We start from the raw sequence: 18,853 nt of genomic DNA, 5'->3' as shown, positions 1-18,853 counted from the left end.
CTATGTCATATCACCAAATGGGTGGTGCCTCAAGAAATACAGTTTACTATTATACAGATATGTTTAAAATACATTGGAAGTTTATTTTAACTTCATAAAAATCAATTGAAATGAGAAAATTAGCCAGTAAATCATTCACACAGGAAACAAAAGTATCAATGTCTTAAATATTTAATTTTGTAAAAATGTGAAACAAGGATCATTTAATAATAACAGCAAAAACCATAACTTCATGTTTATTTAGCCCTTCGAGATTAACAAAGTACTTTCCTCACAATTCTGTTAGGGAAACTGAGGCTTTGAAAAGCAAAGTGATTTGTCCATTGTACAAGTTAGCAAGTATCTGAAGCAGCAATCAAACCTAAGTGTACTGACTCCAAGTCCAGTGGATCTTCCATACATTAGACTGCTTATCATTAAAGTATCTAACTTTATTACCCTCCATCACCCCAAACTCAAAAAACCCAACAATCTCAGAATAGTATAAACCAGGGAGATGATAGAAGAGGTAAAATGAGGAGACTTGAACATCCAATTTTGTGTGTGCTCTGATTGCTGAGTGCCCTGCTAATGCCTCAAGGGCAATCATATTACAGTAATGACTAAAACTTAAATGGGAGAAAGAAGCACTCAAATGAGATCATTCACGTATCAAGAGTTTTGCAAACTTTAAAGCACCATGTCAGTTGTCATTAATAATTATTTAACATATTCCTGAAACCCAAAGTAGACAATTATACCAATAGCAGTTATTACTAAAAAGGGACAGGTCTATAAACAATTAAAAGCTTTTTTACCCAAAAACACATAAGCAAGCATTAAGAGGAGAAAGACAATATTAAAAGGCAATGCTTCATCTTCATTTCCTTGAATAGGAAATAATGTAATTATCTTCAGAAAAGACTAACTTGCATCATCAATTTTTTAAAGATGTTAATGTTAAAAATAATAGAATTAACACTGTGTGCATAACATTTCTGACAAAAGGTTATATGACTCAGCCAGAAGACTTCTATAGGGAGGGAACCCGATAATAATAAACAGACATACAATATTGCCACCCTTGATGGCCTACTACAGACACCATCCCCAGGAAGCCTACCCTAACCTGTCCTGCTAAAGTGATCTTCCCTCCTTTAAAATCTCATAGCACTTTGGGGGTGCTACTGTTGGGGGCACTTAGCACATAGTATCTTAAGTTCTAGTTAATATAATATATATGCATTTATTTATCTTTTCTTTTACTTTATAGCCTCAAAGAGTTTTATATCATTGCTTTCTCCAAAATCTGCCCCCTCTCCCAGCATACTGCCTTGCACGTGGGAGTGGGGAAGAGGGAGAGAACTCGATAAAAATGTTAGATAAATGAATATTCAATAGTACCGAAGGCACTCAGAAATTCTTCATAAACTTAATTTAAAAAAAAATTGTAAATAAAGAGATAGATGACATCACCAAAAGATAAAGAGGATTTTAGTTACTTATCTGGGTTCCAACCACATTTTCTAGGTTGAATTTTATTAAATCTGACCACAACCAGCTCTCTAGAAATATGTTTTAAACATGTTTACAAAGGCCTTTTGAAATTTAGTAAGGCACTTCACATCACAATTATTAGATTATAAATTCCTCAAAGGCCTTTCTTTGTATCCCCAACACTCAGTACAGTGCCTGGCATATAATATACACTTAATAAAATGTTGACTTATTTATATCAGATGTTTTTCTGAAAATTATAATAAAATTCTTTTAAATTTAATCACTTTAAAACCACTAGAAGAAAGCACTTTTAAAAGTCTGGGATGATAGATCCTTTACAAAGTGAAGCCTCTTCCTATAAAGTGAATCAATCACCTCCCTAACTTACCACTTTATATATGGATTTTTGCATTGTATATTAGATTTCCTTACGGTGAGGCATACTACAAGAAGCTCCAGGGTGCTTCAAGAATTTTGGCTATCTAGACAGAAACACCCTTTCACTAATCTTGTAGTGTCCACATTTCCAGCTCTTAATGAGGTAGGACTTACTAGCTTGCTAAGTGAGGCTTATTTTAGCCCAGAGGTGGGGAAGCCTCCACTTTAAAGCTACCTGTGGCCTTAAGGCTGCAAGTTCCCCACCTGTTTTAGCCTAGCCATGGAAGTTCCAAAGTAGAAGTAGGAGCTCATTTACAACTTTTTTTTTTTACCTTAGGTTTTTCTAACGTCATATCCCATGTCTTACTAGAAGTAGAAATTTTTTTTTTCAATGTAAACATATTTTTTGGTCAAAGTATATCAATTGAGAACACATTTATAGCATTTGAAAAGGTTGAATCTTTTTATCTCAATTCAATATCCCCATAGACTGGAGGGAGAAGAGATATGTAATAAAGCTAATTTTTGCATTAGAATGTTGTTTTTTTCCTTTACAGTATCTCAAGTTACTCTTTTTCTCTTGTACTCTAATAAAAAACTTTCAAAACTACCTCAAAACATCCTCTCCAGTCCTGCCTCATTTCTCATCCTTCTTTTCACCACTGTTTGACTTTAAAAGCACAAATACACTTAAAAGCAAATTCTGTGCTTACTCCCCCTTGCCCTTTAAGGATTTCTTCCACAGAAGCCAAGGATATTAATCACCAGTCTAAAATTGCCTACCAGAGTTTTCTTTAATTATATCCTCCTTGGTAGATTTGAATTTCTGGGAGCCTGTGACTCTGCATATTTGTAGCATGGGGCTATTTTGCTCCTGATCAGACAGGAAACTACAAGTTCACTTCTAAAGTAATGCTGAGAAAGTTGAGCACTCTACCAAATATTCAAAGCTGTGTGTGTGTGCCTGGGCTTGTTCCCAGAATCACACGCATCCGTACATGAACCTCTTTCCAACCACAGGAAACTATTTGCAAAGGATGTTGATTGTGGTGGGTTGTTTTTTTTTTTTTTTTGGAACCAAATTAGGAAGCAGACCTCAATTACTTTTTTTTAGACAAGTTTATCGTAAGAATGAAAAAGAAACTACAACCGTTTGCTGTATGATTTCAAGTCCGTCATGTCCTCGGTGGGGCTTCCTGCCGATCCATTGCTACCGGCTTTCCAACTCATCTCAACCTTAAAAGAAAATACAGAGAGAAAATAAGACTAAAACCAATTCCTTTTTCGCCTGAAACTGACGGGAAGCATCCACCCGGTGGGATAAGAACACAAAAGGATGCCTCCGCCCCAACAGGGAATGGGATGGAAAGTGATGCGTGCCCACCCTGGCTCTGGGCCTGAGCACACTCCCTGTCTAGGCTCCAGTCTTCCCCCTGCTCTTCTAGGAGAATAGTGATGTCAGAGCGAAAGTCCGGCCCCTCAGTGATGCCGCTGAGGACAGGGGCTGAGGACCGGGGCTGAGGACAGGGACTGAGGACAGGGGAAGCCACATGCTCAGCTTCGCACAAGGAGCTCCCTTGGGATTAGCACCCAGGGCTACCTCCGCTTCCCTCTGCCCAGGCCAGGGTTGCCCTTCATTTACAGTGTCCAGGGGGTCCTAATGAGGGGCTGGAAGGAGGGGGGGGGGCGTTCCACTTGGGGCTCGCTGTGGTCATCGGTTTGCCCACCTGTGAAGTGATCTCTGCCGTTGTAAATGCTAGAAGCCTAGTTTGTCCCAACCTCACCCTTCGCCTCTGAACCACAGCTGGCTGGATGGAAAGGGGGCTGGACTTTGCTCACAGCCGCTTCACCTCTCCCCCTCCCCCACCACTCTAGGCTGTTAGCCAAGCCGCTGCTGAAGACTGTCCTTTCTCCTCTTCTTCCTCCTCCAGGGATTTTGGGTGTACTCCGTCCGGGGAGAGCAGCACTCCGCAGGTACAGAAGCCATGGCTCCGAGGCATGGGCGCGCTGCCCCTCCCCGGTTAGTGCTTTCTGCCCGGGCACAGCCCCGCGACAGATGTTGGGACCTGAATGACTCCAGAGACAGACCTCTGCCCCCGCCGCCGCCGTCCTCTCTCCCTGCCCCTTTAAAACCCCGGGACTCGAGGTGCTGCCAGTCCTCTGGCCGGGTTGCCTCATCCTGTTGCCGGGCTGCCTATCCCCTCGCCGGGCTGCCCATCCTCTGCTGGCCTCTGTGCCACTGAACCCTGTCCTTCCATCTATCAGCTCCCAGGCTCTCCGATTGATTGCCCATCCCCGGGCCATGTGCACTCACCTGGGGTCCGCTCTCTCCAGCACGCTGTGGAGGTTGGATGTTGGAAGAGGCAAGAGAGCAAAAGCCTGTGCTGGAGACTTCTCGCTATAGTCTAGGAGGCGAGCTTCCTAGACGCTGAGCAAATGAGACAGAGCTTCTGTTGGAGAAACTTTTGAACCTTTGGCAAGCTGTCCACACCCTCTTTAGCCCAGCCAATCAGCCCTACAGCTCAGCAGGTACTGCGGTTGGAAGACTCCAGTTTATTAAGGATTGGTATTTAAAAAAAAAATCATAAAAGACATTAATTTATAAATTTAAATTTTATTTTATTTTAGCTACATACACATGTGCTTAGATGTTAGGAGGTTTCATTAGGGCAGTTAGATGCAAAGATCTAGACTCGCTGGGATTCTTAGCCTTTTTTAATGCCATAGACATTCTGGTACTCAGCAGAAGCCTATGAATTCCTTTCTCAGAATAATGCTTTAAATATTTCAAATAAAATTTATAGGATTACAATGAAATCACTTATATTGAGTTACCGGTATGAAAACATTAAAAAAAAATATATCCAAGTTCATGGAACACCAGGTTAAGAATTTTCCCTCTAGAATCTTTCCCAGGATTATGATAAGGGAGATATGGCTAAAGTGTAAGAATGGAAGATAGGAAGTCCTAGGTACAAATCCTGCCTTGTATATTTAGCAGCTGTCTGGCCATGAGAGTGTCATTTAAGCTTGTTGGACCTCAGCTTCTTCATCTGTAAAGTGGGCATAATCCCCTTCCCCTAGCACCTACCTCACAGGGTTAGGCAGTTCACAGGAGATGGTATGAAGAACTCTTTCCAACTCTAAAGCACTAGGAACCACTAACTAATTAAGTACCTGTCATAACCTACATAAATGTACTATGTCAGTAATTTTTAAAGGGTTTTCTGCCTTGGTGATAATGTACCAAAAAGGCAAATTTTACTAATTATTTGACTGTACCCTAAGGGAACAAAATGGAACGAAATGCAACTTTACTTCTAAATGTAGTAAAATTCTTTAAGCAAGAGTAACTCTCTATTGAATGTTAAGCACTGTGTACTTACTAGCAGTAGACAATTTTTTCAGTATAAACATATTTTTTGGTCAAACTACACCAATTGAAAACACATATATAGCATTTGAAAGGGTGGATCTTTTGATCTCAATTCAATATCCCCATAGACTGGAGGGAGGAGAGATGTGTAATAAAGCTAATTTTTGCATTAGAGTATTGTTTTTACCTTTACAGTATCTCAAGTTAATCTTTTTCTAGCTAGGTGGCACAGAGAATAGAGTGCTGGCCCTGGATTTCAAATCTGGCCTCAGACACCTACTATCTGTGTGGCTGAGCCCAGATGTTGGTAACTATGAATTGTATTGGGTCTGTCTGTTGATATTTGTAATTAGTTTGTATTTTGTTTTTGAGGTTTGGGATGCTGGTTTGTTTTTTCCCCTGAACTAAATGAATGTTTTGAACCTCAGGGTGCTGGTTTTTTCCCCTGAAGTAAGTCAGTGAATCTGTATTTGGTCTGTCTCTTGATGCTTGTCTGTATGCTCCCCTGAACTAACTGAATGCTAACTGAATGCTGGCGTTTCCCCTGAACTAAATGAATGTTGTCTGTATGCTAAGTGAATGCTGGATTAAAGTAAGCTGGTCCACCCCTTCACCGTGCTTTCCTTGTTTAAGCAGATAAAAAGAACCTGTGCCTTCCCAGCAGCCTCCTGGGTCCCGGCAGCGGGGGAGGGATCTTACGCCCCCATTGAAGCTGCTAGCTGGGTTGTTAAACAACCCCAAATGGGGTCACAAAGAGTTGGACACAACTGAAAAACAACTATGTATGATATATGAAGATTGGCACTGCTATATCCTTTTAGGACTAGAATCCCCTGAATGCTAAAATCTTTGAAACAAAGGCTAGAAAGCAAATTAGTTTATTTAATTTTTCTGTCAGAGTTTACAGAAAAATATTATACTGAATTATATCCTTTCAGAGTTAAGGGGGGGGTGGAAACAGAGTGGTAGAGTAGACAGTGTACTGGATTGGACAAGGATTCAAATCTCCCTAGCTCTACTACATATTTCCTTTGTGACCTCGGACAAGTTACTTAATGCCTCTAGGCTGGTGTTTAGTAGGGGGATTGGAGTAGTTGAGTTTAAAGGTCTGTTCCAGCTCTAAATCTGTCTTACGGTATGGTGGGACATCTATTAACTTCCTATGACTCTCCCCTTTCCAAAATAATCTTCATTGACATTTCTTTATGGTTCATTGCTCCTGCCTTTATTTAATTATTTTTCACCAATTTAGGCTACTAGCACTTTAAAAAAACTTTCATTGATAATTTTAAAAATTAAAATATAGCAAGTATCTTTGTTTTCCTCAGAATTATATACTGCTACGCCTAGAGAGCCTCTTCAAATTAAAACCTGCTTACTGATATTGATGAGGGCACAGTCTCTAGGAACCCCCTCGAATCTGGAATACAGTGTCTGGGAGCCCCCTTGGACTACTAGGATCTTCCAACTAGATCTGGCCTTCCCCTAAGGCCATAAGCCTCCCATTATCATTAGGCCCAAATCTCTACCTAAGCCTTGCCCTCTGTTGTTACTATTGAAATGCATTCCTTCAGTTACTTCCCAACCCTGATATTTTCAATGTGCATGCCTTAGGCCACTTCCCTGCCCTTAATTCCATTTTCTTTGTTCCTGGAGTCTGACCTCATCTTCTCCTCCTTAGACCCTCCTTAAAGCCTTCCCCAGACCACCCCTCAATCCCTCCTACAATCTTTGTGTATATAATCTCGAAGGTGCTCAGATTCAATCTAATAGATTGAATCTGGCCTGCTTGTGGAAGCAGGCATCACGAAAGGTGGGATTTCTTAAGACAACCCATTATGGTGAATCCCTAATAAACTTTGTCTTTTCCCTTGGCTGAGAAGGCTTGAGTCGAATTCTTTTGGCAGAACCCGGCGTGTAGGTATTTTGGGGGCTTGAGCACCCCTAGAAACGTATGGTTCCCTACCATCATCATTTCGTTTAAACCTCTTCAATATGATATCAGTACATGAGAGGAGTGAACATAACACATTTAAAATTCATCTCACGTTATCTCCTTTCTTCTAGTTTCTCAGCTTAAATTTCACCAAGAGATTTAAATACAATGTTCTAGGTATAATGGCCCTAAGGGAATGAATAGTAATTTTTCACTGTATCTTCTGGCTGTTGTTTCTACCTCCTTATCAGGGATCTTTTCTGTGTGTGATACGAATTTACAAATCAAAGAATTAAAACAGAGGTGTCTTTAGGTGAAAGTAGAAAGGAAAATTTATTACGATCCCACAGGAAAGGGTAACTCCAGGCACCTCTCAATGTCAGAGCACGCTGGACACAGAGAATTGGGGTGTTATATAGGTCCCTAACCGCAATTCCCCCTCCCAACCTCCTTCCTGTCAGCTTGCAGACATAAGCTTTGAGGGTACAATTTTGATGTGATAAATCTATCCCAGGGACAATGGCAAAGAACAAATAGCATGGTTATTTTTGACAAGCAGGTGATGGACATAACCTTCCCACTATTCTTATCCCATTCTCCCATCAATCTGAAGTGATAAATCTATCTTAATGACAATGACAATGAACAAATGGTTTGGTTATCTGTGACAGGCAGAAGCCAGTTGTTGGTTACCTCATCTTCACATCTGTGGCAAACTAGCCTTTCCCACCACCCTTGATTCTGCAATGGATGTCTCCCATCACCATCTGTGACAGATATCCCCCAGCACCCTTACATTTTGTCTCCCATCATTCTTATACCTGACTGGTCTTGCACATCTACATTGCACCTGGCTTTCTGGCTTTTCATCCATTCTTCTCCCAAGCCAGGGGTCCCTTATCCTGGGGTCAGTACACAGGATGTGAGCATCCTGTGTCCTATTCTTATCCTTGGGGGCCTTACGGTCACTAGCTTGGCTTATAGAAAGGAAAATATATAAGTAGAGAAATGGGACTCAATATCCTACTTAATTCTATTTATTTAATTTGTCCCTTTTTTATGAGAGGTCTTCACTCATTCCACACATTTTCCAACTTTCATTTTCTTTTTTTTTTTTTTCAGTTGTGTCTGACTTTTCGTGAGCCCCTTTGGGTTTACTTGGCAGAGCTACTGGACTGCTTTGCTGTGTCCTCCCCAAGCACATTTTTTAGATGAGGAAACTGAGGCAAACAGGGTTAAGTGACTTGCCCAGGGTCACTTAGGCTAGTAGATGTCTGGAGCAGGATTTGAACTCAGGAATTTCCTGACTATTCCACTGCACTACCTAATTGCCCAACTTTTTAGGTCACTTTAAACTTGATTTGTAATCTTCTTCTTGACTTCTGCTATCATTCTGCTTCAACATTTCCAATTGGACTTTATAAATCTCCAGCTATGTTACATATGAATCACTTATTAACCAGGACACATACCATTATGCTCATTGTCAAGTCTCCAACCCTTTGCTCATGCTGTGCCCCTCCCTGAAGTGCTCATTCCACTTCTGCCTTCCCAACTCCTATGTCCTTTTCAAGGACTAAGTTCAAATTCCACATCTTCCCTTGAGTACTCCAAGTAAATGTTGGTTTTTCCCTTTTCTGAATGACTGAACTCTGGATTCTCTGAACAGCATGGCATTTTATCATAGCATGGCCCTTTAGGATTTACCAAGCACTTACCTCATTACAACCCCATATGGTGAGATAGTGTCAATATTAAAATCACTGACATTAACCATATAAGTGATACATAATGTTTTATGGCATTATGTCATTTGATCATAACAACCCATCCCCTGAACTTCCCTCTTTCTCTCAAGGGCACCACCATCTTTTATTAACTCAGAGTCATCTTCTGGTCTTCATTCAGCATGTCTAATGCGTTGCCAAGTCTCGCCGAATCTATCTTCATCACATCTTTCCAGTCCATCCCCTTCTCTCCATTCCTAAAACCACCACCCTAGTGGTAAGACCCTTGTAACTTGACAGGTCTCCCTGTCTCAAGTCTCTCCCCATTTATAACTATTCTCAACAGGACTTTCAGTGATGTTCCTAAAGCACAAGTCTGACCATATCACTCCCCTGCTCAGTAAATGGTAGTGGTTTCCCTCTCACCTTTTTGATCAAATATTAGTGGCTGCTTGGTCCAACCTATACTCATATGCAATCCCCAGTATAACATAACTAATAGGTAGCCATCCAGTTGCTGCTTGAAGACCTCCATGGAAGAGAAGCCCACCCCTTCTTGATGCAGCTCATATTACTTTTGTATAGTTCTAATTGTTAGGATATTTTTCTTGACTTTAAGCCCAAATTAGTTTCATTGCAACTTCTTCATTGCCCCGGTTCTGTTCATACTGATAATGAGGAATAGATCAGAGCTTAGTGCCAGATTCTACATCTCAAAATCCTGTGTTCTTTCCACGGCATCATGCTGAAGTAGTCCTTGGATGAATTAGTTAATAGAGCTACTGACACCTCATATCAAAACAAGTCAATACATTATACATCTAATTGCTCATTTAGGCTTAATGAGTTCCCTGGATGGGACAGAGTAGAGCAATAAATAGCCAGAACTTATATAGCACTTTAAGGGTTGCAAATCATTTTTACATATATTGTCTGACTTGATCCTCCCAACTCTTTGAGGACAGGATATCATTATCTCCAGTTTTTAGAAGAGGAAACTTAAGCAGAAAAGTAAAATGACTTGCCCAGATTCATACAGCTAAGTGTCTGAGGTAGGATTTGAACTCAGTTCCTCCTGACACCAACTCTAGCACTCTATCCAGTGGACTACCAAGCTGACCAGAAGATCAGAAAATTCAATAGGTATTAATAAATTTTCACTCTTTCCTTAATCTTTATTCACGTCATAGAATAAATCAGCGATAGGATTTATTAGTAGTTATTTTATACTTAACCTTCTAAAGAAAAAAAGATACTATTTTTCATTTTCTTTTTGAAATGTATAGCCCCTGCCCCAAAGCCCATTATTATGGGGCTCTCTTCTCATTGGCCCCTGCATGGGGGTGAGCAGAGATGTCCAGAGGGGGAGAGCTTAAGGTTTCTTGATCTTTTGGAACTCTTTAAGCTTCAAGAGGAAAGATGGAAGAGGCCACCCCCACCTCAAGAGAGGGCTTTAGGACAGGGCCTATCTAAAATAAAATTGTATTGATATGTTTTATTTTTACCTCACTTCAATGTCCAAATGGGTACTCACAAGCGAAAAACAACTGCTCGACAAAAACAAACTATTCCTTCAAAGTAGTCACCTTGGAAAGTGGTACCTAAATTCCAATAATGTTGCCATGGCACATCCTGGAATTCCCTTGAAAGCCCAGGGCACAGTCTTCTGGATATCCCTGGTGGTAGCAAATCTTTGTCCTTTAGGAGTAGAATAGATTTTTTTAAAAAATTAAACTACCAAAAGTCCATTTGGAGCTATAGCTGGTAGATCAAGTAGTTGACATGTTTCTGTTTGTGTTTATTCTGTCTCTGAGAAAAGTCTGAAGTGTAGCTAGAGAGGAGATCTCGTTAAACAATAATGATTTGGATGTATTGGGCATATTTTTAGGTTCTCATTACTTTCTAACCACAGACAGTCTGTGTTTGTTGTAGAGAAGCTGACCAGAGAAAATCAATAAGATATTTGTCTTAGGTGGTTTTTAGTTTTAGAAGAGACAGTTAAAATGTCATTTCCTGTTGAGGTGAGCCTTTTTGTTGCTTTATGGTATATAGACTTTGAAACAAAATTAACTCACTGAACTCTCTTCCTGGATCTCTAGTTCAAATGAGTTCAGCTCTTCGTTGATAATCTATCAACTGTTATTTAAAAAAAAAAAAAAAGAATTGACTGTTTAAAGAGACGCAAACTGTTTCAAATACATTGCCATGACACAAAGTTTACACTATCAGAACATAAACTCCAGGCTCTGGTATAATGACTTTGTTCTACTTTAAAAATGGGAACTTGAGAGTAGATGGGTTTTATTTTCAATATGTAGCAAGTATTCCTTAACACAGAGTCATGAAATCTCAATTGTAAGGCCAGCTCACAAGGCTGTCTTTTCCAATCTGTATCTGAATAAACATCCTCTAATGATAATATTGTAATGATAATAACAAGAGCTTTAAAGTTTGTGATGATCTTTACATTTTATCTTATTTAATCCTCCCAACAGCTCTGGGAGGTAAGTGCTATTATTATTCTCACTTTATAGATGAGGAAACTGAGACTGAGAATGGTTAAGTGACTTACCCAGGGTCCCACAGCTAGTAAAAACTAAGGCAGGATTGAACTCAGGTCTTTCTGATTCCAAGTCCAGTGCTCCACAACAGATGCATGAGATACATGACCAGCAGACTGCCTGTAGCCCACAACCCTCCCAAGTGTGTCCCATACCAGATTAAGAAGTAGCTGGGAAATATCTGACAAAATAAGCAAAATTACACTATGACATAATTAATATGTCATTTTCTAAGTCAACGTGTGCCCTGCGGGGATGGTTTAGCAGTTACCATTTCTATTTGAGTGTGACACCTCTGCTCTACAACATCACTAAGAAATAGTTATCTGGCCTTTACTTGAAGCCTTCCAGGGAAGGAAAATCCACTATATTCCAATAGCAATCATTCAGTTACTTTTAAGACAGCTGTTTATTTCAGAAGATACATAAGATGTCTTCTCCCAGGCTAAGTGTCCTCAGCTTCTTAATCTTCTTCCGGGATGATCTCAAGGCCCTTTGCTATCCTGGGAGTCCTCTGAGCAGTTTTTAGCATCGATGCCACTCCAAAAATGTGGCACTTCAGACAGAACACAGTACTCTAGCTGTGCTCATACCAGGGCAGAATACAAGGGGACTATCACCTCCTTGGGGCAGCTGGGGGAAGGTACCATAGTGCATAGATCTCTGGGCTTAAGAGTCAAAAAGACTCATCTTCCTGAGCTCAAATCCAGCCTTAGGCACTTACTAGTTGTGTGACCCTAGGCAGGTCACTTAACCCTGTTTGCCTCAGTTTACTCATCTATGAAATGAGATGGAGAAAGAAATGGCAAACCACTGCAGTATCTTTGCCAAGAAAACCCCGAACTGAGTTACAAAGAGTCGGATATGACTGAACAACAACAAATCACCTCCCTAGTCCTGGATGTTAGGGGGCCATTATGTCACACAGCTCATTTATCATAAAGCCGACTACAACAAAACTCTTTTTTTCTTCAGATGAGCTGCTATCTTCCTCACTTTATCCTTTGGAAGCTTATATTTTTTTAGAGTCTTCTGTGTATTTATTGTTTTACAGCAGAATGGCCCACCCAGATCATCATAACTGCCAAATAGTCAGCTGTGCAAAACAGTATATATGGTGCTTAAGTAAAAATGGGAGACATGATTTTTTTAAGTAAATACTTAAACACAGATTTATGGTCCTACAAAAGAGCATTTAAACTAGATGGTCTAAGTTGATCTGCCTCCTTGGACCCATAGTCACTGTTATTTTCCCAAAAACCGATAGAATCAATATACGGAATCATCATCAGTTCCACTGTGTGAATAATGGATCACAATAAATGAGTCCCTTTTTCTAAGAGCTTCTCCTGTTTCCCCTACAAACATGATCTGGCCTGGATAAAAAGACAATAGGAATTTCTTGAAGGTCAGTGGCCCAAAATGCTAAGTGTGGTTAAGTATTCTATATGATTTATATTCACTGGTTTCTTTTTTAGTTAGGATGAACTTAGATGACTTTCTTTGATTCATCATCCAGCATAAGCATGAAAGCTCCACCCATGCCTCTAAGAACATTGGACCAGGCACCCTTGAAGAAAGCTTTGCCACCCTCATCATTAGCAATCTTCTTCCAGCAGTCAATTTTCCCAGTGTATATGATATCAGCTCTTTTGCGCCCAGACTGCATCATCATTTGCCGCCTTACTGTCTCAAAAGCATAGGAGACCACACCAGCTACAGCAGTCACTGATTGCGCAATCATGCAGTTTATCATAATATGAGTGTTCTTAGGATCTGGGAGCATACCTTTTGCTGTATCATAGATTCCAAAGTAAGCTGCTCTGTAGACAATGATACCCTGCACTGAGACACTGAAACCTTGATACTAGCCACGAATTCTATCAGACTTCGTGATTTTCACAAGGCAGTCTCCCAGGCCTTTGAATTCTCTTTCAGTGCCAGATTTCCCAACATCAGCTGCCAAGTGGGTTCTCCCAAAATCCAAGGGGGAGACAAAGCAGAGAGAAGTGGCTCCAGCTGCACCACCAGAGGCAAGATTGCCAGCAAAACACCTCTAAAACTGTATGTTTGTCCACTCCTCCCAAAAGCACCTGCTTATACTTATCCTTACAGGCAAAGTTAAGGGCCTGCGTGGGGAAATATCTGATGACATTTGCTAAGTTAGCCCGCCAGAAGGAAAGCACCCCTTGTTCCTTTGGAATTCGGACTGTACAATTCACTATGCTTTTGTTCTGCTCATCTGCAGCAATTTGTTACTTGCATGCTGCACCTGCAATAGTAGCTTAACTCTCTCGATGGGGGTCACCACAGTCTTGGAGATGGCAGCGGCGATGCCACCTGCCAGGAAGTCCTTGGCGAAGGAGATAGCCTGTTCAGTCATGGTTACAGAGAGGGAAAGTGTTGGAGCGGGAGGAAGAAGGCGGATGAGAGAGGGCCAGAAGCTGGGCAACTCAACGCTGCTTGCATAGCCGCTTGCTACAGCTCAGACCGAAAGGCAAAAGCTTATATTTTTTTAAACACTAAGGCAATATTTTTACATTTATCCTTATTGAATTTTATCTTATTAGATTTGACCCACTGTTCTGGCTGAACAAGAATTTTAATGACTGTGACCTTGTCATCTAGCATTTTAGCTATCCCTTCTAGTCTTGTATCCTCTAAATATTTGATAAACATGCCTTTTATGCTTTAAAGAGACACAAACCATTTCAAATAGATCACTAGGTGTTTCAGTGGAAGACCTGAGTTCTGGTTCTGCTTTAGATGCTTACCAGCTGCATGACCCTGGGCAAGTCATTTAACTTTAACCTTTTCCTTCCTCAGTTTCTTCATCTGTAAAATAGAGATAATAATAGTACCTTTGCCAAGGTTGTGGCAAGGATCCAATGAGATAATATCTGCAAAATGCTTCATAAACCTCAAAGTACCATATAAATGCTCCCTATCATCATTAATTCAAATGATTGATACCAATGCTAAACTGCGGAGGACCAAGGAGAGTTTCTTGGGGGATTTCACTAAGGACTTCTTTCCAACTTAGCATCAAACTATTAATGATGACATGATTCCATCTATTCAACAGGTTCCAAATCTCCTAGTATGTTGGGTAGATTCTCTATGTAAAACATATGGAAGAATGTGGAGAAGGATCTCAAGGGAAGTGAAGGTAGAGGATGAGTTGTGATCTGCATCATTGCATTACCCAAATTTATGAGATCACAGTAATAGTAAATATTTAATAAACACCTGTCGCCATTGAAGTACTGAAGTATAAAGTATGAACATCAACAGCCAAATAAATAGTCAATGGATTTCATCTTCTCCAGCGGCATTTTATTGTCTTTGAGTTGGAGAATGGAAGATAGTGCCTTCTGTCATGTCTTCTTTCTGCCATTCAAGGCTCTACAATATAAGACAGTAAGGTCAACAGTTGGGTTAGACATCTGGTATAGGACTTCCTTCACTGGGCCCTATTTTCCAAAGGGAGCAGCTTATCGCTAGACAATAAGGAGGAGGGAATGGCCAGCCCTGTCAGTAAATTCCCCCTTGCCCCTCCCTATCCCACTGGCATTCCTGAGGAAACAGGTTGCAGGTTGAAGCAGAGGCAGTGGGAAGGAGTGAGGGGGAGTAGAGAATTCGGTTTTGTTCTATATGTCTGTGGTCTGGTTAAAGTTCACCATTGTAAGGAGAAATACCCACAAGTTAAAGTCTACTTGTGGGGGGAAGATTGATTTATGTTGAAAAACAGGGAGAGAACAGGATATGTGATGTTTATTATAACCTCCACTCAAGAGGCAGAGTTATCTGAGCAGGAGGAAGACTTAAATGTGCATGGGAAAAAATTCTTTTTGAACTTTATTTTTTGCACTAAAAAAGCCTCAAGATAAGAAATGGTTATAGCTCCTATAAAAAAAAAAAGGAAGAAAGAAGAGGGGGGAACTTTTCCCTCAGACAGAAAAGTTTTTGTATAATGGGACCCAACCAGAAAAGAATTGAACTAAATGTGAAAAGTGAAGATGTGTCATTCTTAATTTAATGCTTAAGATAAATTAGAGTTCATTTTACTGTTTGTCACTTAAGTTTATGGGAAAAGGCAAGGAGAGACAGTGACAAAAAAATAATTCCAGAGCAGGCAACTTAGAGAAAAAGGCTTGATAGCCTGAGTTAAAAACCCAATAGTTGAATTTATAGAGAGACGAAAGAGATGGAAGGGACTATGTCCACCTACCCTTTGGACTAGATCTGTGAGTAGGTTCTATTAAATTTAATATGAATATTGGTCCAGTATGTCACTTTAAACTGACCTGGTTACAACAGGTGATTCAAAATTGTAAAATTTTCACAAGAAAATGTTGTGGACATGAATGGGGAACTAAAAAAAAAATTAAGGAAATATATGAAATTGTGGATAATAATTTTTTTTAAGAGCCAGGGGTATTAGAATTGTGTGGCCCTAAGAAAGTTAATTCGCTGTTCAGTGAGGGGATGAGGGTGGAATTCACTCCTAGAAATAATATGGGAATCATATAACTGTAAAGTATTTGGTATACTGATTGGCAAAAACAAATGTTTAAGTTAAATATAATTGCTTTATATATGGATTTTCTCAGATGTCAGTGTCTCAGTTTATGTCAATGGTGGTAAGACAAAGGTGGAAACACATCCAGCCAGATTAGTGATTAATTAATAATGGCTTTAAAAGGTTTAATTACATGACATCTGTTTATGGTATTGTATTTCTAAAAATTTTGTTATATTGTTTGGGTAAACAACTGAACTGTATCATCTGTGTTGTTAGAAAAGCAATTTCTCTAAGTGTTGTTAGGTTGACAATTGTACTGTTAAAATAATGAAGGGATTAGAAAACTGTTAAGTCATTTTATTTGACCATGTCTTTTAAAGAAGTTTAATTTAAGAAATTATAAACTTACAAGTTTTGTAGCAGCAGTTACTGGGATCCCTATTTGTACAATAAGCTGGGAAAACCTGGAAGTTTTACTGAAAGAGAGAGAACAGTGGGGTCAGAAACTAGCTGACTTCTGAACCTGGCTTTAAAGTCAGTAGGACTAATTTTTAGTAATTGGCTTTTAGGACATTCTTTTAAAAATTAAAATTTGATTGTGAAGTCCTGGTAAAGTTTTAAAAGGAAGGGTATTTGTCAGAAAATGCTATTATTGTGAAGTTGTGATACACAAAGACCTGGAAGGTTTTATGGAGTGGGGGGAAATGGAAAAGTTTGATTTAAATTGGTACCCTTGTATGTGAAAGATAACATTTTTTTTTAATATTAATGGGACCACCTAGATAAAAGGAGGATACCAATGTAATGCTAAATCATTATCCCATAGATTAAGATTGGGATTTTACGTTATATTGTATCCATGTAGGATAAGGTTAAATGTTTTAAAGTGGTATAAGAGCAATTAGGTATTGCTACAGATGGTAATTAATTACCAGTAATTAATTACTGGAACTAAATCAGATACATCTTCAGTTTAAGAAAAGAATTTCAATGTAAGTCTCTTTAAGAGAGATAAGTTGTAGAATATTTTTGTATTGATGGGAAAAGTTAAAATGTGGATTTGAATTCAATAGAAAAATAGAGGAGAAACTGATGCAAATGTGTTAGAGCAATAACTTATGATCTTAATGGGAAGATTTTATGAACAAGGGAGGAAATGCATGCAAGCTATTCAAAGCTAAACCGATTATTGGAACTTGCTATTCAAAGACTTAATGAAACTGTTAACTGACTTTTTTTTTTCTGAATCTAACTCCAGGTGTGAGTATCAAGGAAGGCTGACCCAGGATATCAGCAGCCCTGTGGAAGGGCAGGCATGAGTTGGAGGTATGATTTTCTTGGCAAAGTTGAGAGGGCAACTGTTCAGCATGTGCTGAGGTGGGACCCTCTTAACTTGATCCCCTTAAATGAAACCTGGCAGACTAGGCCTGGCTCAATGCAGCTTGCAGTTTGACACAACCTCTGCCTGGAGTTGATAGGAAGCTGGGGAAAATATGATCCCCTTACTCTAAGATCCTACTCTCTTGGTGGCAAATTTCTATATCAGAAGGTTTTGTAAGTACAGTAACAAATCTATTAAAATAATTGATTATGGAACATCTTAGGTTACCATAGGCCTGGGACTAGTGTTCTTGTGTGTGACCCTGCATAAGTGAGAATAGTTTATATTTTTGTTAGTGGTATGGAAACAATTATTAGGTCAAGGGCTTGTGAGAATATTATTTTGTTATTTGGTTAATATCAAGTTTGTCTAAGGTTTTGTTACAAATAATAATATTAAAAGAGCAATGGTTTGTGGCTTATTTTGTAATGCCATCAAAGAAACATGGTAGGACTAAAAGGTTGAGACTTATATGTATTGTTATTTAAAAAATGGTTATTTAATGTATTTATGTATGTACTGGAGTCTGATCCTCCTGGTTGGGAAATTAATGAGTCAATGTAAAGTATGAGAATTTGGGTTCTGATGTGAATTTCTTAAATATGGAAATTGGCTAAAGTTTGAATTTTGAATTTGTAAAAATGATCAGGGAATAATTATTAGAAATGGTAAGTTAAAATTGTGCTAAGGTAACTTTTGTAGGAGAATGGACAGAAAGCTGGTTCCTACAAGAAGAAACTGTGGAAGTGGCTGAAAACAACCAAAGACCAGAAGACTTCGTTGATGCTCCTTGCCAGACAGCTGTGTGGAAGAGACTTTTGAAATTTAAAGAGACCCTTTGATTTGTCAATATGTTGATCAATCCTTCCCATCTTTATTAAAAGGGTAATGGGGATACCAGCAGGATGGGAAAGAAAATGTGGTATAAAGGTGTGATGAATGAAGAAGATAGGTGGATGGATAATACATACCAAAAAAATGGTGTGTGACATCTTCAAAATAGTGTCAAGGAGAGGGGGAATTGTGTGAGGTAAATAAATGAAATGTGAAGACTTCACAGGGGAGGATGTGTATAATATTCATATCTATATACAGGAGTGTTTAAAAATCAAGATATAGGGAAGGGGAAGATTCTGAGGCCATGAGAGTCTGATTGATTGCTCAGCCTCTGGGAAAGTTTACCCTGAAACTTTTTGTTCTTTCTTCTGGTTCTGGTTTAAAGATTAACAGGAAAGGCCAACATATACAAATATATTAATAGAAGCACTAGTGGTAATAACCAAAAAAATAGAAACAAACTATACGACTAACGGTTGTGGAATGGCTAAATAAACTGTTGTATTTGGTTGCAGTGGAATTTTATTTCACTATAAGAAATGATAGAGTTGAATAATAAATATGGGAAGATATGAAATAGTGAATAGTAAAAAAAAGATCAAAAGAACCATTTAAATGGTGATTTCAGTTGTGTAAAGGAGAGTGACATTAAA

The 18,853-nt window shown here is 39.2% G+C and overlaps 2 protein-coding genes and 1 pseudogene across 2 annotated transcripts in view; all 3 read right to left on the bottom strand.

Moving 5' to 3' along the window:
• Window positions 1–3,036, bottom strand: part of LOC118850050 (ATP-dependent translocase ABCB1-like) — a 62,040-nt gene extending 59,004 nt beyond the window's left edge. Inside the window, 1 exon segment of the mRNA XM_036759251.1 lies at window positions 3,008–3,036. Within this exon segment, the coding sequence (XP_036615146.1) occupies window positions 3,008–3,036 (29 nt within the window).
• LOC118849943 (ATP-dependent translocase ABCB1-like) overlaps window positions 1–18,853 on the bottom strand; it is a 319,035-nt gene that overhangs the window by 108,782 nt on the left and 191,400 nt on the right. The window lies entirely within an intron of this gene.
• On the bottom strand, window positions 12,947–13,840 carry LOC118849944 (annotated as a pseudogene).

This window comes from Trichosurus vulpecula, chromosome 5 (assembly GCF_011100635.1).
Source record: "Trichosurus vulpecula isolate mTriVul1 chromosome 5, mTriVul1.pri, whole genome shotgun sequence".
Lineage (NCBI taxonomy): Eukaryota > Metazoa > Chordata > Mammalia > Diprotodontia > Phalangeridae > Trichosurus > Trichosurus vulpecula.
Note: the sequence above shows the minus strand (reverse complement) of the source record. Positions and strands in the feature narration are given on the sequence as shown.